This window comes from Vombatus ursinus, unplaced genomic scaffold (genome assembly GCF_900497805.2).
Source record: "Vombatus ursinus unplaced genomic scaffold, bare-nosed wombat genome assembly UNPS02014798.1, whole genome shotgun sequence".
NCBI lineage: Eukaryota > Metazoa > Chordata > Mammalia > Diprotodontia > Vombatidae > Vombatus > Vombatus ursinus.
Genome location: NW_020954576.1, coordinates 67,290,100 through 67,314,953, shown reverse-complemented (window position 1 = coordinate 67,314,953; position 24,854 = coordinate 67,290,100). Strand labels below are relative to the sequence as shown.

Here is a 24,854-nt window from a genome sequence, read left to right as displayed (position 1 = left end):
CTATACAAACAACACTGCAATGCATGTTGAGAAATGCTGAGAGAAATAAATAATGCAGCTATTTAGTTATAATCATTAACAAATATTTCAGGGCAAATTTCTGTTGAAACATCACCTATTAACTTCCTTGGCTATTACTATTGATAAACTTGGTCAGGGATTACAGTAAGTTCACTTTAGTACCTTATGCAAAATCAGACTTCACAAATCATTTACAATAAAAATCTGCTGCAATAGAAAGAGTCCATACTTTGAGGTATCAACAGGCTGTGGGTTAAAGTTTCCTTCAGAATCCATTGACGACTGCTTTTCCATCATACTGACATAGTTTGACTCCATGTAGTCAGGAGGCAAAGCTCCTGCAACAGCACTGAGACAGGGCAATGCCAGCTTGAATAATTCTTGTTCATATTTCTGTGGAGAAACAGAGGACAGAACAAATACTGTGTTCAGCAAAGCTTGCCACCTTTACCACTGGAGATAATTAAATAATACAGAAGAATCAGAGACAAAAATTAACCCTACGCCACTGTAATTGTCTGACAGATTCTTTCCGTACAAAGTAAAACACACTGTTAGAAACAGAAATAAAAAAGTCTGAAACACCATAAAAACAAGTGAAGTTAAGCTAGGTCAAAGAACAGGAAAAGAAAATTAGACCTCTGCCCCATGCCAAGGTTTATGTTTCTACATTTCAACTGAAATTAACCTGATTGCTATAATTAAAAAAGAGACTTGAAAGCACTATCAACATTTTACTGCAATGAAGAACCATGTTTTTTATTTTGTAAACTGCTGTTAATAATGACTCTGGAAACAAGCTACAGGAAAGTATAGCATTCTGAAGAGGCAGAACAATTTAAGTCAAACCATGGTTCAAGGGGCAGAGATACCATACTGGAAAGTTCAACAAACTGAGAGATTTCTTCTTGATTGAACCGTGTAATCCAATTTCCAGCAGTATTATTAATAAGAGAGTAATTCAATGCAGTGTAATGGAAAAGTAAAGTCTGGATTCAGAGGACTTCAGTTCAAATACTAGCTCTGGTTTTATTACTTCTATGACCCTGCACAAGTCACTTAACCTCTTTCTCCCACTGTTTCTTCATTTGTAAAATGAAGGGTTTAGTTTAAATGGCCTCTGGGCTCCCTTAGAGACAGGACCCTTAGAGGTGATATAGTAGATATAACACTGGACCTCCATTCAGGAAGATCTGAGTTCAAATTTAGCCTCAGATACTTACTAGCTCTATGACCCTGGGCAAGTCACTTAACCTGTTTTCTTGTTTTCTCAACTGTAAAATGGGAATGGTAATAGCACATATCTTGCACAGTTTTTGTGAGGATAAAAGGAGTATTTGTAAAAAGCACTTAGTATAGAGTCTGATACATAGTAGGTGATATATAAATGCTTATTCCTTTCATTCCTTCTTTGTTATAGATCTAGCTCCAGAAGCTTATAAGAACTAGACTAACAGTCAGGAATCATGGGTTTGAGTGTCAGTTCTAGCTGTGTGACTTGAGCAAGTTGTTTAATCTTTTTGAGTCTCAATATTCTCATATGTAAAATGGGGGTTTGTGGAGGGGGTAGGGAATAATGTTTTCACTAACTACCTCACAAAGTAGTTTTAAGGCACATGCTTTGTAAATTGTAAAATACTATAGAAATGTATGTTACTTTTATTTTTAAAAGAAAGACTATTTGTCAGATTCACTTTAAAATTATCTGTTAAAAAGTGTAATAGTTTATTAAAAAAACGCATTTCTTTTTACTTAATATATTTGATAGAAAACAAGACAAAAATGTGTGTGGAGGGACTGGCAGGAATTGGGGCAGGGATTAGATCTGTGATTTCATCAGTGATAAAGAGCTATTGGTGAGGAACTTCTTCCACCAATCCAAGCCAGCACCTTCTCTGCTGTGTGTTGTTGTTGTTCAGTTGTGTCCAACTCTTTGTGACCCCATTTGGAGTTTTCTTAGCAGAAATACTAGAGTGATTTCTCATTTCTTTCTCTAGTTCAACTTACAGGTGATGAAGCAGGCAGACAGGGTTAAGTGACTTGCCCAGAGTCACACAGCTATTAAGTGTCTGAGGTTGGATCTGAATTCAGGACAATGATCTATTTGGGTCCACTGGTATTAACCATATGATATGCATAGCATGTTGTCATATTCATGGATATTTCATGATTTGGGTCCTTAAATGCTGAGATGCCTGTACACAATAATGATGATTTTGAAGAAAAGTTAATACAGATATTTAAAGTATCTTTGAGGGAACAATAGGGGTTCTATGCAGTTATGAAAGGTACAGAAAGAAACGTAGAGGAATTTTATAGCAGTTGTTTAAGTTTCAGATAAAACCCATGCAATGCTCTAGAAAAATGATCTGTTAGGAAAACTCTGGTTGCTTATCAACTCATCAACTCACAAAGTATGAAAGAAGCAATAAATTACCTTTTGAGACAGGGCATCAAAAATGCCCCAGAACAACTTCCTTGACAAATGAAGTTCTTCTTCTGAGGCAGCACCAAAGTTCCCCCAGCCTCCAGGCAGACAGTAATACTTCCAGCATCTCTCATAATGATTTGTCAGCAGCTACATATAAATAATTTTAAAAGTCAAAAGCAAAAGACAGTTCTTTTCATAAACTCCCATCCAGAATTCTAATATCACACAATGCCACCAACTGAGAGATGAAATTTACCAACTCCCATCTGAATTTCTTTATATTTCGTTTGACATGGTGGTTTACATTTCTTTGGATAAGATTTCAGTCATTTTTCAGTTATGTTCAACTCTTTGTGTCCCCATTTGAGGTTTTCTTGGCATAGATGCTGGAGTGGTTTGCCATTTCCTGCTCAAGTTCATTTTACTGATGAGGAAATTGAGGCAAACAAGATTAAGCGACTTGCCCAGGGTCACACAACTACAAAGTGTCAGACCAGATTTGAACCCAGAAAGATGAGTCTTTAATTCGATTTGTTCTATTTGGTCCCAACGGGGCAAAACTAGGAGTAAAGAATAGCAGTAGCAGACAGGCAGATTTTGACTCACTATAAGGAAAATTTCCTAATAACTGCAGCTTTCCAAAAATGGCATGGGATATCCAGTTAGGTGGTAACTCATTTCTGGATATCTTCAAGTAGAGCCTGGGTGACCACCTGTCAGGCTTTGCTGTAAATATTATTTCTTTTTAAGAATGGATCAGACCAGATGACCTCTGAGACCTCTGTTAAGTACTGGGATGCTATGATTTTATGACACTAAAACAGAAAAAAACTCAAGTCCACTACTTTCTGCATGTTTCTCTTTGTAAAAGGCTGAACGGAATAATAATGTCATTCACAATGACCTTTAGATACCGTATAGGAACAAGGCACAGTAACCGAAAATATATTCTTACATAACTATGTATCTTGGCTTATGCACTTTCCCTTTCTGTCAGTCTTTGTCTACAACTTTTTAAAAGACTTAGTTCAAAACAGTTTCTTTTGAAAAACCTTCCCTAATATTTCCCAAAGAGTATTCTCTCCTTTTAACCAAAGAATGACAGTATTTGAGAGTTCTAAAGGACCTTAGCAACCACACAGTTGAAGCAATATATGAAAACAATCCCCACTACAATATATCTAGGAAGTAGTGATCCAGTCTCTTCTAGAAAACCTCTAAGAAGTTAAAATCTACCATCATCATTCTAGGTGACCCATCCATTTTTGGAGAGCTTTAATTAGGAAAATTTTCTTGACACTGAACCTAAATTTATCTCTTTGCAAAGTTTACCCATTGAGCTTGGTTCTGCCCTCTGGGGCCAAATAGAACAGTTCTCACATACTCAAATACATATTAAGCATCTACTATCCTGCTATGTGCCAGGCACTTTGCTAAGTGCTAGGGATACAAAAAGAGGCAAAAGACAGTTCTTGTTCTCAAGGATACTTGAATATATAACTAATCAAGTCCCCCTTCAGACTTCTCTTCTGAAGTTTAAAAATAGCCAGTTCCTTCAACCAATCTTCCTATGGCATGGATTCAAGGCCCTTCATCATCCTACTTTCCTCCTACAAATACTTTCCAGTTTATAAACGTCCTTCTGAAACTATAGTACCCATAATTAAATGCAGTACTCCAGTTGTGGTCTAACCAGAGCAAAGACCAGAACAATTATCACTTCCTTTTTCCCAGAAGTTATGCTTCTCTTCACATAGTCTAAGATCACATTAGCTTGCTGCCACAGCACACTGAACTTGTAGTCTACTGTAGTTTAAAACAAACTGTTAACTACACTTTCTCCATCTTATAAATATTGTGGAAGCAAACTAAACTCCCCTTGTTCCCTCTTTCAGAAATATTAATAAAGCATTTTAAAAAATATTCTATTCTGAAGCCTTTGGACTAATCTAAAAGGAATTATCAACCCCAAAACACTGTCTTGCTTCCTTTTCTCCAGACTAGCCCAGAAAAGTCCTTTCTTGAAGCAATTTTGGCAGTGACTAGACAAGGGAAAGGGGGGGTGGTTTTGACTGATCTAACTTGCCTAGATTAGGGTGAAGATCAGAAGAAAGAAGTTTCTTTTGACTCTTCAGGTACTTGGAAGTACCTCTTGAGTTCTTCTTTGACCAGATGTAAACAAGAATCCTTACAAGAAGTGGTCAAAGAAGAACTGGATGGCATTTGGAAAAAAAAAAAAAAGATTCTCTTACATTGCACTGATAGTTGTGACTCTTCTGTTCAATGAAGCAAAATGTTAACTGAATTTTGCCCTGAGTGTTATAAGTATGTTTTCTATTATTGTGGAATTCTGTCTAAAATCCAGGAATAACCATAACTCCAAAAGAGCTTAAGTTAAAGAGATTTTCAGTGGCATTGAGGCGTGTTGCTCATCTTTGTATCTCGCTCTAAAAAAATGTTTCTGGGAGGTTTATACCTAAACAGAGAATAGGATTCTCTTCAACATAGTGAAATTGATTTTTTTTAACCTAAGTGTAAGACTTTGACATTTATGCTCATTTAATATCATTTTATTAGATTTAATTCAATGTTATTTAGCCTGTCAATGTTTTAGCTTTTTATATCATTACTGTCAATCCAGTGTGTTAACTAATCCTCCCAAATTTGTCATTGGCAAAGTTGATAAGTGTTTGATATAAGACTTTATCTAGGTCATTGAAAAAAATGCTAAACAGTACAGAGCCAAAAACAGATTCCTGGGGCGCTCCATTGAAGGGAACATTTACCAAGTGGCCACTAATCCATGAATGATTACCTCTGAGTATGGCCATCGGTTTCATTGTATTTGATCTAATAAGAAATCATCCATCTACTCCATAAGAATGTTATGCACTACCTAATTCAAAATATGCATTATATATGTATACAAGCTAAAATCTAATTTCAAAGAAACACAGAGGGCCATTAAAAGAAAATCAAAAGCTCTCTATATAATCTGTTCATATCTATTGATATTGATAAATTGGCAGAAAGCCTGGCTATGGGACTAACAATAATAGCTAGCATTATGTAGTGCTTTATACATATTATCTCATTTGGTCCTCATAACAACCTTGACAGACAGGTGCTATTATTATCTCTATTTTACAGATGAGTAAAAGGCAGACAGAAGTTAGGTAGTATGCCAGGGTCACACAGTTGATGAATATCTGAGGTGAAATGTGAACTCAGGTCTTCCTAACTCCATATCCCCCATACACATTCCATCCAGAAGGCTGTAATAAAGGAGGGCTAGTAGAGTCATAGGCAAGATACTTCAAACTTCCAGGAGTACTGAAGGGGGTGCCTGGTGAAAAGGCACTTGGGGCCAGAACATGTGGCAAGAAGATCTAGCAACAGCCTTGCAACTGTTCTGTCATCACATCAATGACACGCCAAAGAAGGCGGGCCTAGCAATAATCCTGAGGCAGCACACGCTAAAGATTGCCTTAGTTGGGGAAGACCGCAATCAATAACAAGATCTGCAACTGTGAAATCCCACAGACTGGTTACGAGGGTTCCTAAACAGCCCAATGATATTTTTTGTTAGGTCTCCCACTGAAGTAAACGGCCAATGTGCTGCTCCCCACTGTTAAGTGTTTGTCTACATTTAGGTATGAGATTCAATGAGTATCTAACAAAACAAATGCTGACAGTGTAGGCAGTACTGTTAATTAACAACAGCATTAGCAGATTCCTGTTTATTCTCCCAAATCATTTATTTCCTGGCCACAGCAGGATCCATCTTTTGCAGATTAGTGGCCGCCCACTCAACTAAGGGGAGAGGATATAAGCACCAGCAGATGGCTGCCAAGGTACAAATGCAGGTCAGTTTCCTTTTTAGAGAAGGTGAAAAGAGTGGATAAACAAATCACCTTCTACTCTTTGGAGTAGAAGGGTCAGGAAAGTTAATCTTTGAAGAGAATCAAGGAAAAAAATACAATAAGGGATCTAAGGACCAAAAGGGGGTACCTTTTACAACCTGAATGTTGGAGGGTATAAAAATGAGACACAAGGAAAGATAAACACTAAATACTTGGAGATAACTAAAAGATATGAGGCTCTTCCCATGAATGTGGGGAGTTGGACTTTAAGGAGAAAGCAACTTCTTTTCCAAAGAATGATGACATGGATCTACACATTCTATCCAGAGAATTGCTACTGAATAATGTCCACCAAAAAAAAAAGATGATTAGTTGTGGTTATTAACTTTCTGCTGCGGGATACCAAAGCATCTGGAGAAATTAACTTGAATAAAATAGGTTTGTTTTTTTCCTGGGCCATTTATCTGAAAGATGAAGAAAAGCTTAATAGCCTCTGTCAACTAGTGATTCATCTGGGGGCAAAAAATAGACCTAGAAGGAACCTAAAAAGCATTGCCAGGGATTATGAAGTCTTAGGCAAGAAACTGAAGACTTTAGAAGAACAGGTGATATTTTCATTGCTGGTTTTAATAGAAGATCAAGGCTTTAGAAGCTAAAGGCAAATTGTTTTAAAAAAAAAAGAACAGATAAAAAGACAGTATCTGAGAAAAATTTGGAAATGTGACAAAGGTTAAAATATAAGTTCTTGGGCCATTAATATGCTTAATAAGAAGTAATTAAAAGCACATTTGACTGAAGCCTGGAATATGTGATAAAGAAGACTGTTGCAGAAATGAAAGAAAGTAGGAAAAAAAAAAGCAAAACAGCCCACATGTACCTCACACAAATGAACAAAGTATGGTTAATAGACAAGATGTATTAGAGATCTTAATGTAAAAAGATAAATTCATCTCATAGCTATCACTGAAATTTGCTTTTCTTGTTTGTCTACATACGAGTTATGGTTTTTTGTTTGTTTTTACTATCAACTATCTATTCTGAGGAAAGCCTTTTAGAAAAAAAGTATTAGAAAATTATTACTCTATAGGAAGTAGAATAGGATGGTACAAGTGACCATTTAACTGTAAACTTTGCTCACACTTACCTTAAGAGGCATCTTAGCATGTTCATTTAATAATGGAACATCAAAAACTAATCTTCTTAACAAATGTTGCATCATGGAAGGTCTCAACTGGCTGTTGGAACAATCATAATTTTAACAGTGAAATAAAATATACTTTCATTTAAGCACCTATTATAATTCATAATATAAGCTAGAACTCTTATCTAGACCACTTAACTTCAAGTACAGAATCTGTGCCAAATTAGGTGGAATTAATTGGTTAGAGAATTAACTATCAGTAATTTTTGTCACAGAATAACATGATGAGAACAAACAAAAATGAAAACAGGAAGTTGAAGTTAACATGGTTTCACATTAGTAATATACCACAAAACATATAATATTAAAATTTTATAGTCAGTGCCTTTCATATTTTATTTATAATAAACTTATGTATATCCTCAATTTTTGTATCTCTATCTTTTAATCATCACCCATGTACAGAAGCTACAAAATACCCTTTCATTTCTCTCCCCGTCCCAGAAAGCTCGCTGAAATTCTCAATCAAATTTAAAAACAGTCCTCAGAAATAACAGATAGAAAAATATTACTGTGCATTGTTACACACACACACACACACACACAAATCCCTCAACCATCCACTGAAAAATGTACTAATAAGCATCAATGTAGAAAGGAGTCAGAGGGAGGAAGAAGCAAATACGAATTAGGAGGAGAAAAATGGAGGGAAAAATTAACGTAATACAAATGACCAAAGCATTTCAATAAGTTCAGAGAAAAAGCATTGCTATTTCCGGAATTTGTCGCTAGGATTAAGTTGATTTAATAGCACTTTCCCACTTGAGCAGAAATAAATTTAATACTTTATAATATCATTAATGAATATATTAACAGAGCACTAATAATAACTTTTCCTTAGAAAAATTAAAATTCAGGGCAGCTAGGTGATGCAATGGATAGAGCACTGGCCCTGGAATCAGAAGGACCTGAGTTCAAATCTGGCCTCAGACACTTGACACTTACTAGCTGTGTGACCCTGGGCAAATCACTTAACCCTATTGCCTAGCCAAAAAAAAAAAAAAGAAAAATTAAAATTCAATACAGAATTAATTCTTTACTTACCCACAAATAGAGAGAAGACAGACTTCTATGGAATCCCGCTGAGCTTTTGTAAGAGAACAGCCCTTGGATAGCCTGTACACAGTATGAAGCAGTGAGTCTATGAGTGAAGCATGATGCTCAGTACCAGCAAAAAGAGGAGCACACCTTGTCAACAAAGGCAAGACTGCAGTGCAAAGATACCGATTGAGAGCCAAGGCCATGTCTGTGGCACTAAGAGCAGCCTATGAAATGAATTGAACACCAATGAATTGTATAGGTATGGCACAGGACATTAAGGAGAGAAAGAACAAACTATTACTGAGATTCATTAATTCTCTTACTCAAGAAAGAATAAATACAGATGTACTTCATTGTGATATGCATGATTGTTTAATTCTCTAATTTAAGAAAATTGAGACAGAATCAGATTCCAATTAAGTATAAATGGATTATCCATAGGTTCCTGGGTTTTCTTCCCTCTTCCCATGAATTCTACCAAGTCAAGAATCATGAACAGTGGGACTAAATTAAAAGTGGGGCACGATAGGTACCAAAACAAGTGTGTATATATGTGTGTCTCTAATTGCATTTCACAAACATAATTTTTTTTGGATTGTCTTTTGTTTTATGTTAGTAACATATTTATAAGATCATATTGCCTCCATTAGAATAAGTCAAAGATTAATTCTTTACTATACATTAGTTATTTCATTTATTTTCAGAAATTTGTATATACAATTTGATTTGAACAACATTTATTAAGTACAAGTACCTACTACATACAAAGCACTGTACTAGACAATGGGAATATAAAGTCAAACATAACAGTTCTTGCAAAAGACAAAAAAGAATTTACATCTTTAATTGTGTGTGATTTCATTTTTGTTCTATTAATATTATGACCCTTATAACAGTATTTATATCCACCTGAAATTGACTTTCTTTACAGATATAAAAAGTTCTTTTACCTAAAAATATAAAAGATATTGTCCCAACTATTGATACACCACTTAGAATTTCAGTATGGGCGTTAACATACAACTAAATAATCTTTTAACATATCTTCCATGAAAGCCAATCAATATATGTGACAAGAGAGCCAATTTGTCTTAAGAGTAATATGATAATCATGTATATTATTACTCTGTCACCAAACTCTGCTTTTCAAAATGCCCACCTAAATAGTATAAATTCTTAACACTTTAAAATGTTTGAAAGATAGAAAAAGTTGCTTGTTTTTAAGAGACAGGTTAATTTTTTGGGGGAAAAAAAGAATCTCAGTTTTCTTGTTTTCCCCAATTTGTGGAGGTAGAGTCATCTTTCACTTCCCCAAACAATGAGGTGGAACAAGTGATCAAATTGGAATAGTCAGATTTTTTAATTGTTACCGTGTCTAAAGAAGCAGCAGCTCGCAGGTCTGGCAGAAAGCCAACCTCAAGAAGATGAAGGAGAAAATCTTGAACCTCAATTCCATAAACCCTGTCAAGGAACAAAACCATGGCTGCCTTGTGATCTGGGCAAAACCCTGCTGACATGTCAGGTTCCACCACGTTTCCATCTAAAAGAGAGAAAACAACAATATTAAAGGTTATCTGGAGGTGAGATACTATAGGACTTCTCTTGTTCCTTCTTTTTTCAAAGTTTAAAAATTAATAAAATGATTATTTAATTTTTCTAGCCACTGACTTGAAAAAAATTTTTTTGGGCTTGCCTTCAGATTTTTTTTGTTTTTTTGCTTTTTTGTTTTTTTGTTTTTAGGCAATTGGGGTTGTGACTTGCCTAGGGTCACACAGCTAGTAATTCTAAAGTGTTTGGTCTGAGGCCAGAGTTGAACTCAGGTCCTCCTGACTTCAGGGTCAGTGCTCTATCCACTGCGCCACCTAGCTGCCCCGCCTTCAGATATTATTGACACCAAAAGAAATCAAACCATTAGGAGAAACACAATTTCCTGAGTGCTAGAATACACAATAAGTTTAAAAATTCTATTTAACAAAAGTACTCTCATAACTGACTAGTTTATTGTCCATTTTATAAAGAACACGTTGACTGTTTAAGTAAGTTTGGCAAAAAAGAATTCTATTTAATTCTGACAATGGTAGAAAAAATAAAACAAAGTCAAAATCCTACTGATCATTTCTGTAAAAGGAGAGAAGATTATAGGACTCACCAGCCCACAAGTGGTTTAAGTTCCAAAACTTCATACTTTTCAATACACAACATCTTATAATTTATAAAGAATTTCAATATATATGTGTGTGTGAGAGAGAAAGAGATCACATGGATGTATGCATAAATTGTTCCAGAGATCTAGGAAAAGTAAGTTGGAACTACAAACATTTTTTTTTCTATATCAACAACTGTATAATGATGGTTAGCTGCCCAGAAGAGCTTATAAAAACCCACTTAACCCATGATGTAGTTAAAAGTTTTCATTTGCAGTAAAAAAAAAAAAATAGAAGGCAAGATTACTAAGAATAGAAAAACAATATATAACCTTCTTAAAATTTATTTTAAAATGCTGTTGGTGTACATGTGTGTATTTTTATCTCTTTATATGTGTGCATGCATGTGCATGCATGTGAGCATGTGTGTGTGTGTATGTATTGGTTCCACAGATCTAGGAAAATCAAATTTAATTAAAAGAGGAAAAAGGAGATGTAAACTAACATGGATGCTATAAATGGTACTTCTGTGTACTATCAAGAACTTCTATCAAGTAACTCTATGAGAAGTACTATCAAGTATTTCTGTGTACTATCAGCTGCCTAAATCTCCCTTGAAGGCTTTAATTTGTCTAATGTCATTTCCATAGTTACTAGCACAATCATTACATTTACCAGCCCTGAGAAGGTCATTTTGGATTTCATTAAAGGAAAATAAAGAGATGATACAAAGAGAGAGAAGGAGAGGGAAAGTGACAGGAAAAAGAAAGAGAAAGGGAGAGAGTTTTCTCAAATAACTGAGCAAGGATTACAATAGAGGAGAAGGAATAAGAAGACTAAAAAGAATGTGTGTGTGTGTGTGTGTGTGTGTGTGTGTGTGTGTAATGGAGCCTAATATGTACACTGAATATCTCTGATATCTGCCCATGTGGAGGAGACTGGGATGCCAGCTTCTGAGAGAGTTATGTTATGTGTAATATAAAATAGCTTAAGTATCTAAGACTACAATAAAAGTTACTGAGGAAGATAAGTTAAATCATTATTTTCATTATCCATGACAAATGTGCTTGAGTGTCAGGACTCATATAAAAAAAAAAATGAAATGTGATGTTTAATAGGGAAAGATCATGAAAAAGATACAGTAAAAGGAATAAAGTAGACGTATTCAATAAATTTCCAGAATGTATATTTGGAGAAAACAAAAATAGAAATAGAAATAGAATCTAGAAGGTGAAATGAAAATAAAACTGTGGATTATGTAAAGAGAATCATGGAAATGCATTTCTACTAATTACAGAGTTATTCATTTCATTTTTATATAAATGTTATATTTAATCTACAACTAAAATACAAGGTTCCTTTCTATCTCCTATGTGTGTGTGGGTGTAAGTGTATGTGTGTGCAAAACTTTTTCGTAAAGCTACAAAATTATTACAGAGGTATCATGAGTCTACGAATAACAACTTATTTGTTTATTTTTATTTCCATGATATTCTCCACATTATATTTGGAAGGACAGAAAGAGTCCTGGGATTTTATCAATATGAGAGAATTTTCAGCACAGAAATTCCCTCCACCAATGTGGAACAACAACTTGTCTGTAATTTACAGACTTAGTTATTTCCTATGGTATTGAAATAAGTGACTTGCCAAAGTCACATAGTTATCATAAGTCAGGGACAGGACTTCTACAGTCTTCTATAACTCCCAAACCAGTCCATTATCTATCACACTCTGCTGTCTTTCTCTGTGTCTCTATTTGTCTCTCTGTCTTCATCTAACACTGTCTCTCATCCTCCCCTCATCCCTTCCCCGCTGTATTATTTCTTTAGTGAAGAGTGGATTCTCAAAGGCTATGGCAATAGAACACGAACTCTGCAAGGTTCTAGTCAGTTAGTGAGCAAGCATTTATTAATCATTTAGTATATGCATGGCACTGTGCTCTCAAGAAGCACAAGGATTCTAATGGTAGAGACAACTGCATCTATAAGATATCTACAATGTAAATGGAAGTGTCAATTTTAGAGGGAAGGCACCAGTAGCTGGAAAAAAATAGGAAAAAAAAAAACCTCCTTCAGAAGCTAGAATTTGAGCTGGGATTTGAATGAAGCTAGGAGTTAGCCCTCAGAAGGGGAAACCATTCCAGACAAGGAATGGAGCCAGTGTAAATGCATGGAGTTAGAAAGTGATAGAAAGTGTGTAAGAAATAGCAAAAAGCCCAGTGTAGTAGATCATAGACTATGTGGAGGTGAGTAAAATGTATGAAGACTGGAAAGGTAGGAAGGGGCCAGATTGTGAAGGGCTTTAAAAGTAAAATAGAGGATCTTCTATTGGGTCCTGAAGGCAATAGGGAGCCATTGGTGTTTATAGAGGAAGTAACATTGAAAGAATGCCTTAGGAATTGAGTGCAGGATAGACTGGAGTGGGGAGAGGCTAGAAAGAAGGAGATTAACTAGCAGGTTATTGCAATAGTTTAAGTAAGAAGTGATAAGGAGGTGAATTAATACAGAACTGGCTGACTAGCCAGACTCAAAGAAAAGTTGTTAATGTTTCAGTATCTATGAGGCAGTAGGCCTCCATTAAAGTACCTCAGTAATCTATATTTGGCCCTAAGCTGTTTAACATTTTCATCGATGTCTGGATAAAGGCCTAGATGGTATGCTTATCAAATATATAGATAATATAAAATTAGGCAAGCTAAGTAACACAATGGATGACTGAGTCAAGATTCAAAAGTCTCCTGACAGGTTGAAGTACTGTGATAACGCTAACAAGATGAAATTCAATAGGAATAAATATAAAGTCTTCCATTTAGTTATTAAAAAAAAACTACTGTGACATTTAAAAAGTTTGAGAGACATAATTTCTGGGTAATTAGTCATTTTATTAATAATGTCATTTTAATAAAAGAGGTCAGTGGCACTGTAGAACGCCAAAGACCCCTCATGGAGTTGGGCTCACAGTTTATATGCCCTTGGAAGAGTGGGTGAACCTGAGGGTGGCAATCAACTCTGATTGTTTAACAATTAATGAAAGAATGAATACTACAATGAGGGGCTGGTACCTATTCTAATGAACTATGAATGTGTCATTTACTTCTAAAGTACCCCCAAGTCTTGGGCAATCTAATCTAAGAATTTATCCCCACCCAAACCTGAATAAAGCACAATGGACTTCCCCACCTTAGATTAAATTCCTGTAAGGTTGGGTGGGGTCTGATCAGGACTGAGGAGGGTTAATTCAATCTCATTATCAGTAATGTCCTTCAAGAGACTCAAGTTTGAAATGAGGACTACAGAAAAAGGGGCAAACACTGGATTTCCTCAGATTGTTGGTTATTAATAATAATTTCTCTCATTACTTCACACCTATAAAATGGTGGGGGCATGGATTTTCAATAGTTCTGAAAAAGATGTGTGAGTTTTGGTACATTGTAAAATCAGTACGAATCAATAATGTGATGTTCCAGCCAAAAAAAACAAATGTGATCTTGGGCTACATTAAGTGGGGCATATTTTCCAGGAAAAGGAAGGTCCCATTGTACTCTTCCTTTTCCAGACCTAAGAACTATATGTTCAGTTCTGGGTACCATGATTTATGTAAACCAATAAACTGGGGAGTGTCCAGATGAGGAAAAAGTGAAGGGCCTAGAGGCCACACCATTTGAAGACTGGTTGTAAAAACCGGGCATATTTAGCCTAAAGACACCTCTTGGGAACATGTTAGTTTTCTTCAAGTATTTGAAGAACTGCCAAGAGGAGGAGGGATTAGACTTAGTCTGCTGATCTCCAGATGATAGGAGCTGGTTCACTATGTAGAAGCTGAAAAAAAGCACATTTAAGCTTGATGTAGTGAAACAAAACAAAATAAAACAATCTTTCCTATCATTTAGAGCTGTCAAAAAATGGAATGGCCTGCCTTGAGATGGGATGGATCCCCCTTCCTTAGAGGGTTTAAAACAGAAGCTGGACAACCACTTTTTGGGTGTGTTATGGTGGGGATTCTTTTTGTTAATCAAATTCTATAATTCTGATAATAGAATACTTCTTCCAACTGACCCTGAATCATTAAAAAAAAAAGTAGTGCTTCAGATACATGAATACAGCTACAGATCATGGGCTTAAACAATCTTTTTAGGTTTTTTCTCTACAGTAGGCTTTAATTTACCCTGGGTAAGATTTTTCTAATTGCTGCTGAGAATTCTAGGAGGGAAAAGCACTCTACCTAGTTCTCTGTCCTTTGTTCCCTGTGTCTTATCCTACCTTATGACCAAGAAAAAAAAAAAGAAGAACTTCTGGTCTATGTAAAACTTTATGCTTCTCACTTTCCAAGAGGAATAGTGAATTTCCATTTCTCTACAACTAACTTGCTTCTCTCTCTTCCTTGCTGATCACTAAGGAAGAGTGGAAAGAGTGCTGGGCTTAAAAGTTCTGAATCTTGCCTCTACTCTTTTATTAGATGCCTTTACCTCTTTATGACCTTATAATATTTATAACCACTTATTAGGAGTACTGTAGAAGAAATTCACGATCTTGCAAGAAACTGTCCTGGATCACTGTATTTGATCATTAACTATTAAGCATTATGGCATAATTGATTAAGTATCAGACTTGGAAACAGAAGATTTGGGTTCAAATTAGTCTCTGATACTTACTGGCTATGTAAACAGGAACAAGTAATTTTATCTCCGTGAGCCTTTCCTCCTCATCAAAGCAGGTACAATAACATGACTTGTACAGTTGTTGTAGAGATCAAATACAATGTAGTTAAGCACTATATAAATGTTTCCCATCCCCAGGGCTGTTTAGGAGTCAAGTCTTTCCAACTGTTAAATTGTCAGCATAAGCATTTATACCTCAGAAATTAGCAAACATTACAAATCAGGGATTGATTTACTACTTTGTTGATTGCCTACTCTAGACTTAAGAAGTTATTAAAAAAAAAGGGCTAATAACGCAAATTAAACTTAGAAGTATGCTACATATATGTTTTTTGACTGTTGTTAACACTTAGCAGCACACCCCTGCAATAACTCTCTGGACTTGGCCCCCATCTTTTAGCTGTCTTCTCATTCTGGACTTCCCTGAGCACCTGTGGCCTTCTCACCCTTGGGACATACTTCTGTCCTTCACTATCTACTTCTGTGGCCCACTTTTCCCATTTATTAGTTCCTCCCAAGGACTCCATTTTGGGGTAGGGCCCACAAGGGCCATCCTTCATTCCTTGCCACCATGCTCTTGGTGGGGGGTATCTACCCTCCCCTTTTCCACCTCTTTTGATGAGGTATACCTATCTGAATTATCTTAAAGTTACGTATAAAAGTTGTCCCCACTTTGAAGCCATTGCTGATTTTCAGGGATCAGCCCATGAAGGTGCTACTTCCTTGACATGCTTATAATAAAATGCTTCGAATTCTCTTTTGTCCTGGGTTTTGCCTGTTAAGCAGGGTGAAAACCCAAATGAAAATTTTTCCTTCCAACTATGGGATAGTCAAAAAAGTCAATAATTTGGGAATAAAACAATCTTAACTGATAAATTATAAAAGAAGACAAATTGGAAGACTATAGTCAACTAGAAAAGAGAAGATTAAAGGATAGTAGGGGTCAGGGACTGGACCTAAGATTTCACTGACACGGGAAATGCTCAGATGAGAACACTTTGTAGATCAACACCTCTTCAATTTATAATCTTAGAGAGTCGCCTAGAGCACTAATAGGTTAAGAGACCAAGGAAAAACAACATAATAGGGATATTAAAACATATGTAATTCCTTTTGTGTACAGAATATCTGAAATATGAAAAATTACATGTGATTAGACTAGAAATCAAATTAAATCTGTAATATAATGAGGAAAGAACTTTGTAAATTATACAGCTCTAAATATCTTCAAAGAATCCTTGATTGTGTACTTCTACCAGAAAAAAAAGTTCTATCAGGCATTTTGTTATTCAACATAATACTGTATTCCAAAGAACAATATTACCTTTAGCTATTGTTGGCATCTGGAAAGCAATGCTGATAACTCCCACCAAATCTCCCAGTGGAATTAAGGATCTCAGAATAGACCTGATCCTAATAGCCTCTCCTTTGCCAGCATGGATCAACTACACAAACAAATAAATAAAAATTTAAAAAAATAGACTTGAAGTTCTCTGCCATAGTCAATTACAACTCTATTCAGGAAAACCCAGGAAGTGAATCCCATGTCTAAATTAATTCCTTTTGATACATAAGAGAGATCCACCAGAGGTCAGGACTGAGTCAGAAATAATAGTATCAATGTTATATTTAAGAAAACTGTTCCCAAGAACATTTCTAATTGTCTGCAACCATGCATTACAGAGATATGCCAGTCAGGCTAGAGCACAGAGCTAATAATGTCAAGGCCACAAATCTGATTCTACACAGGCCATGACACCCAGCACAGACTGCACCTTAAATCCTGAGCTGATGAGGAATATCACTGATTAATTAGAGCACTGAATAAAACTATGAATTGTAAAAAGAACTACAAAGCTATGTCCTCTTAATAATGGATTAGTAAAATATAATATTTCTATATAAAGATTAGCACACTGTAAACTACTACACATTCCCATACTCATAGCTTCCTTAAAAAATAGGCTATTAGTAAATTGATCTTAGATCAATGTTATAGACCACAAAGTAAATACAAATGACCACGAGGAAAGAAAAGTAAAACTAATTAATTAACTGGCTTTATGCCTTAGGGACATACTAAGGTTCATGTCTCATTTCACAACTGTAATACTTTGCAGTGGCAAGCAAATTTTGGTGAGTTTTGAAGTTCCAAGGTTTTTGCTCACAGGGAAGGGACAAGTAAACCTGGATCAAAACAATATTACCAGTCTGCCACTAGCTGCATAAATCCTAATTACAAATCACTGTATAATTTCTAGCCACAGTGATCCTTTTCAAAACCAGAAATATGCATTTTTTACATGTTTTAATCAGATTTGGATTTCCCTAACCTGTTCATATCAGCATCAAAGCAGTATGTGCAGTGGCAAAACAAAAAGGCCTGAATTTAATCCACCTTCAAACACTCATTAGCAATGTGGGAAAGTCACTTAATCTTTCAACCTACTTCTTCAAATGGGGATAATAACAGCACCTACCTCAGGAAGAGTATTGTGAAGATCAAAAAAGATAATGTACATAAACACTTTGCAAATCTTAAAGTGATAAACACACACATCATGGAGAAGTTAAATAGTATACCGCATAACAGGCCAAACTTGGAGTCCTGAATCAGACAGCAACTCTGGTCTTCCTGATGTCAAGCTATATGACCCTGATTAAGTCACTTAATTCCCCATTTTCTTCATCTGAAAAATGAGGATACCAACTGCACATACCTCACAGGGCTATAGTGGATATCAGATAGGATAATATATAAAAAATTGCTTTGCCAACCTTAAAGTGCTATATAAATGACATCATATAGAAAGTATAGGCTATTATTATTATTATCAGTTTATGTGGAGATAACAGCGATAGAGCTGGGAATGGTCCTAGGATTTCAATACTATAGGGAACTTCTAGGTAAAGAAACTCTCTCTACCAGTGTAGATAAGTACCTTCACTGCAATTTAGGATCATAGGGAGTTAGAGGTTAGTTAGAGGCTGGAGCACTGAAGTTAAGTGATTTGTATGGGGCCACACAGCAAGTCTATGTTAGAGGTGGGACTTACTCCCAGATATTTCTGGCTTCCAGGTTGGCTATTCCATGCTGCCTATGTGGGGATGTGAAAACACAAAACATCTTTGATTCCCTCAACACAGGGTACTTCCTGATATGGGAACTCTCTCTATAGTCTGACTTAGTAGACAAATCCAGAAAAGCTGCCTGAGGCAAAGAAATTAAGTGACCTGCCCAGGATCACACAGTAAATAAGGTATACTATCTGAACCCAGTTCTTTATGACTAAAAGTACTACACTCTATCTACCGTCTTCTCACATGTATTCAATTACATCAGGGATATAATCCAAAAAGTACAAATATGCATGTATGTGTGTATGCATGCATGTATACATATAAACCACGCATGCCTATATGTACATGCATGTATATACACATACATGCATGTGCATGTGTGTATGTATACACATGTATATATGCAAACTGATATAATGATGAATACTGTGAGTGTTTAAGGCTTGTTCTGCTAGCATACTATGCAAATAACATTAATCTTTAAGATTTTACACCCATTTATTTATGTCTTATTCTTTTGTCTCATGGAGACATTACTGTATTCTTGAAAACCATCCTAGCACAGTAAAGTTTTACCAGTTTCTATTAAATGTAAGCTATTATGATTATTATAAGTATTATCTTGGAAGTACTGAAGTGCTACTAAAGAATAAAACTTAACTCAGGTTCACATAAATCTTCAGAAAAGTTAACTAGGCTCTACATTTTTTTTAACATTTCTCCCTCCTTTAGGAATTCTTCTCTGATTAAGTAAAGGACTGCATTCAGTAAGACTAAGTATGTTTTTATGAGAAACAGAGAAAGGAAGGAAATGGTAAAGGAGACAATCTACATATAACTGAAAGATGGCATTTACATTTGTGAAATTCTATGTTTTCAAGAATCAGGTTAAATGATTAGGCATCTTTATTCTAGAGGAGGAAAGACAAGACAACTATAGTAGATATGTCATTGTTCACCTCTGCCTATCAGAGCTGAGATACATTTGGATTCCATAGTCCTTTACTCCAGCCCAAAGAAAGTATAAGGAAGTCTGATATAAGGAGAGTGGGAAGGGCAGGATAGTGGTGAAAGGCATCAGAGGGTAGTAGTAGAAGACTGAGTCTTAAATTCCTTCTCTGAACCCTACCTACCAGAAAACATCTGTCCAATAATTTAATTTAATCCTTTAATTGCTCTCAGAAGGACAAAACATTCTTCTTATGAAGCCTTCATTTGCCAAGAGCACTTGCTATATCTTAAAATGGGAGAATTGTGCTGGAAAACAATTTTTCTTGATTTTCTTGGGAAAATATGTAATTATGCTATTAATGAATATATTTCGACTTCATTATTAATTTTCACAATAATTAAAAACTACCAGTAATGATCAGCTAAAACCAAATTCTGTAAAAGCAGTAATTTGTCATTAATTTTTAATGGGGCAAGATGAGCATCATTTAGCTGCTTTTATGGTTTGAATATGGTAGGACAGACCTGGATATTTTATTCTCTCTTGACTACCTACCCAAAATTCCATAGAAATATGAAATAATTTTAAAAACATGAAAACAATTTAATGATAACCACTAAGTATAATTCACATTTACATACAGAGGTGTACAAGTAAATATTTAATAACTATACTCTGAACGAAAAATAAAACGTATGCTTGATACACTTCTAAGTTTAAATTAACATTTTCTACATTACTTTGTTAAGCCTAGATAATCAAAAAAGCAGGAAGTCAAATCCTGAATAGTAGCATCTGCCAATTTCTCACGTGTAAAGGTTCACACTGAAAATTTATCAGCTCTCTGAGCCATTATACATTATACTGTTCATATAATCATCGAATGACTATACTATCCACCACTGATTTAACATAACTAGCTGAAGTATGAGCATTTGTTTCACAGAAATTTAAGTGAAGGAGCAGACTTACATGCATTTCAGGAGCACAGCGTCCTAGCAGATCAATCAAAGCTGCATAAAAAGTCATTATGGCATTTCCCATGTGGATAGTGTCATCTTCTTCTGTTGCCAAATCACTTTTATTCATTTTTCAAAGAAAACAGAAAACAGAAGATCAATGAGTACTATTTGAAGCAACTGTTTTCAGAGTAAAGTGATCACTGAGTTGTAATGAGTAACTAGTTCGCTTACAAAGTATCAATCCCCAATCTTTTTCTCTGAGATCTGTAATCAGTCATGGCCTCTGGCAGGAGTTAAATGGACATCTCTACTGTTCTACTCGTTAGAATGTAAGTTCCTTGAAGGGAGGGACTGTCTTAATTTTTATATTTGTATCCCCAGCACTGATCATAGTGCTTGGCACACAGTTAATATTGAATAAATGATTTGCATTCATTCATACATTCACACCATTTGTACATTCAGCTTTACCCATTTAAATACTTCTTCAGGGCTTCCTCCAATGCTCACAAACTAACACTTTTAGAGAAATTCTGAGTTCTTAGTTAATGTTGAAATTAAAAGAAAGAAAATAAATTGCTTTTTATTTGATGGAGGTCAACTACTATGTTTACCCATGAAAACTTATTTAAGAAAAACCTCTCCTTAGACATACAGGATTTTGCTGGATCCATTAGTAGGTGATGGCCCATCTCTAGAAGGATCCTCTGCTATTTTTATAGCCTCTTCCATGACTGCAAGAAGACCATTGCCACCTTCCCCTCTTAAGGCTGGACCAAAACATTCAGGCCTCCGGATTAACAATCTGACTACAACATTTGCATTTTCTTCCACACTTTCCCCTAGAAACATATATGGAGAAAAAAAGCAAATGAAAATGTTTATTATTTGCAAAACAATTTTATCTATTTTTGATCAAAGTTTGAAAAGAGAGAAAAAAACTACCAACAACAAAGAGGTATGAATTAGCTTTCTGACACATGACCTAATTTTAGTTGCCTGTAATTTCAGCCGAGTAGGCAGTGTGATGTGACAGTCAAAAAGAGCAGTGTCTGGGGCTTCTTTATGAGAGACATAAAATTAGGAGAGTGTGTAATAGTTTACCTCTCAGATCTATGGATAAAGGAAGAATTTAGGACCAAATAAGATATAGAGAACATTACAAAATATAAACTGAATAATTTTGACTATCTAAAATTAAAAATTTTTACACAGACAAAACCAATGCAAAAAAAATTAAAAAGGAAAGCAGAAAAATGGGAGGATAATTTACAGCAAGTATCTCTGATAAAGACCTCATTTCTCAAATATATAGAGAGAGCATTAAGTCAAATTTATAAGAATACAAATCATTTCCCAAATGATGAATGATCAAAGGATATGAATGGGCAGTTTTCAGGTGAAAAAAATCAAGCTAGCTATAGTCATGTGAAAAAATGCTATAAATCACTATTGATTAGAGAAATGCAAATCAAAACAATTCTGAGGTACCACCTGGGTAATATGACAAAAAAGGAATATAATAAATGTTGGAGGGGATGTGGGAAAATTGGGACACTAACACATTATTGATGGAGTTGTAAACTGATCCAACCATTCTGGACGGCAACTTGGAACTACGTCCATAGGGCTATAAAACTGTGTATACTCTTTGATCCACCAATACAACTGCTAGGTCTTGTATCCCAAAGGGATTAAAAAGGGGGTGGAAAGAGGAAGAACCTATTTGTATGCAAATATTTATAATAGTTCTTTTTGTGGTGGCAAAGAGTTGGAAATTTAGGGGATGCGCATCAATTGGGGAATGGCTGAACAAGTTGTTGTATATGATTGTAATGGTATATTATCGTGTGACAAGGAATAACAAGTAGGATAATTTCAGAAAAACCTGTAAAGACTTACATGAACTGATACAAAGTGAAGGAGCAGAACAAGGAGAATGCTGCACACAGTAACAGCAATATGGCATGATGAAGAACTGTGAATGATTTAGCTATTCTCAGCAATACAATAACCCAAGATAATCCCAAATGACTCATAATTAAATCTACCTTCAGAAAAAAAAACTGATGTTTTATCCGGCTACAGACTGAAGCATACTATTTTTCACTTTCATTGTTTCTTTCTTTCTTACTTTCTTTTTTTCTTCTTTCTTCCTTTTTTTCTGAGTCTTCTTGCACAAAATAACCAATATGGAAATGTTTTACATGATTACACATGTATAACCTATATCAGACTGCTTACTGTCCAGGGGAGGGGAGAAAGGAGGGAGGGAAGGATAGAATTTGGAACTCAAAACTTAAAAAAAAAAGTTAAAAATTATTTTTATATGTAATTGGGGGAATGTTATTAAAAAGAGAGAGAGAGAGAGAGAGAGAGAGGCATAGCTTGAAAGTGATAGTGCTTTTGTATTATGACCCAGTCTGGTCATATCAGGAGTACTCTGTTTAGTTCTGGGTGCCATGGTTTAAGAAGAACACTGATAAGATGGAGACTGTCCAGAAGGGGAAAACCAGCATGGGTAAGGGCCTTTAATCTAAATCATATGGAAATATACTGAAGGAACTGGGCATGTTTAATGGGGATAAGAGAAGACTCAGGAGGAAGATGATAACAGTCTTTGAGGATACAAAAGGAATTCATGTTGGAAAGGAATTAATCTTGTTCCATTTGTTCCCAGAGGGCAAAACCACAAGTAATCAAGGTTACAAAGAGATAATATTTATTTATTTATCTGAACCCAGAATTTTTTTAATGGAAAATGCCAAATTGAAAATAGAATTGAAAATAAACATCAATTCAAAATTGAAAAATAAAAACAAATAAACCATGGTCATTTTTTTAAAAGTATGTATATGAAATATGCAATACTACTCTTTACCTTATAATATTAATATCTTTTCTTGCATCATTAATTTGAAAAGTTAAAAAAAGCATTAAAGAAGCATAAACCATTCAACATCATGAATCTTTGATGAGAGTCCAATTTTGAAAACATGAAGTAATAAAAAGGATTAATTTGTGAGAGTTTTATCAGAATTTAGGTGTTTTATAATTTATTTTACTTTAGAAATCAATTTGAACATTAGTAATTAAACTATGAGCACAATATAAACATTGTAAGAGATAAATTGTTGTTCAGTCGTGTCCAAGTCTTCATGCCTCCATTTGAGGTTTTCTTGGTAAAGACATTAGAACTGGACACTGTCCAGCTCCTTTTATAGTTGAGAAAACTAAGGCAAACAAGGTTAAGTGACTGGCCCAGGATCACACAGCTAGTAAGTGTCTGAGGTCAGATTTGAACTACAGTCTTCCTGATTCTAGGTATAACACTCTATGCACTGTGCCACCTTCTTTATTGCTCTTTCCTTGGCAAACAAAGTTAAGTGACTTGCCCAGAGACATACAGCTAGTAAAGTGTCTAAGACTGGATTTGAACTCAGAAAGGTAAGTCTTCCTGACTTCAGGTTTGGCAATCTCCACTGAACCAGCCAGCTGCCTAAGAGATAAATACTAGTGTGCAAAATAAATTAATATCAATGTATATATTAAATATCTATTACACCAAATTATTTTCATCTTATGAATTTTCTAAGATGATATCCATGCTTTCAATAACAATTCAAACGCAAGTTCAACAGTGTGTTCCCCAATTTCATCCCAAATTTAGATGCGTACCATTACAGAAGACAGCAAATCTTAGAAAGTCCAAATATCTCTCCCCTTCAACTGGATTCCACCCAATGTCTGGGTAACCCTTGGTAACCAGCATCTGGCAGCTCTGCAATCCACAACCAGCCAGGTATCGAACTACCTGAAAATAATGCAATATACATAAAGTGTCAGCAGAGTTTCTATTGATAAAAATAGTCATGGGAAGATTTTGGATAAAGTATGACTAAGTATGATCCTTGTTATGAATCAAATCATAGGACAAAGAAGTAACAAAAATATAAAAATCTCAATAATATGACAAGAATCTAAGGTATCCAAACATATTAACATAGTAAAAGACTCAGGATATGACTTTGTGTTCTGATAGATCAATTTAGATCCATTTTCACTTTAAATTCATGTCTTTACCTTGATATCTTTCATGAAGGGGGCTCATTATGTAACAGTCTTTGGACAAAAGCAATAAAATATGGTTAATTACTCAAGGTAAATACCTTTTCTTTTTCTTTTTTTTTAAATTAATTTATTTTGACTTATCAACCATCACTTCCATAAGTTTTTGAGTTTTAAATTTTTCTCCCCCTCCCTCCCGGCCTCCCTCCACAAGACAGTGTGCAATCTGATATAGGCTATACATTATTCCTATTAAACATATTTTCACATTAGTGATGTTGTAAGGAAGAATTAGAACCAATAGGAGGAACCACCAGAAAGAGGAAACAAAGCACAACAGAAGAAAAAAAAATAGTAAATAGTATGCTTCGATCTGCATTCAAACTCCATAGTTTTTTCTTTGGGTGTGGATAGCATTTTCCATTATGAG

General features: G+C 35.2%; 1 protein-coding gene across 1 annotated transcript in view; it reads right to left on the bottom strand.

The window, feature by feature from the left end:
- The window catches only part of LOC114049459 (ryanodine receptor 2), an 811,539-nt gene that overhangs the window by 236,787 nt on the left and 549,898 nt on the right, over nucleotides 1–24,854 (bottom strand). The window contains exons 45-53 of the mRNA XM_027870708.1: nucleotides 24,035–24,170; nucleotides 21,012–21,198; nucleotides 20,367–20,472; nucleotides 16,686–16,806; nucleotides 9,928–10,097; nucleotides 8,561–8,781; nucleotides 7,460–7,550; nucleotides 2,459–2,599; nucleotides 251–414 (exon numbers count right to left, since the gene is read on the bottom strand). Of these exons, the coding sequence (XP_027726509.1) occupies nucleotides 251–414; nucleotides 2,459–2,599; nucleotides 7,460–7,550; nucleotides 8,561–8,781; nucleotides 9,928–10,097; nucleotides 16,686–16,806; nucleotides 20,367–20,472; nucleotides 21,012–21,198; nucleotides 24,035–24,170 (1,337 nt within the window). The remainder of the gene's footprint in view (nucleotides 1–250; nucleotides 415–2,458; nucleotides 2,600–7,459; nucleotides 7,551–8,560; nucleotides 8,782–9,927; nucleotides 10,098–16,685; nucleotides 16,807–20,366; nucleotides 20,473–21,011; nucleotides 21,199–24,034; nucleotides 24,171–24,854) is intronic.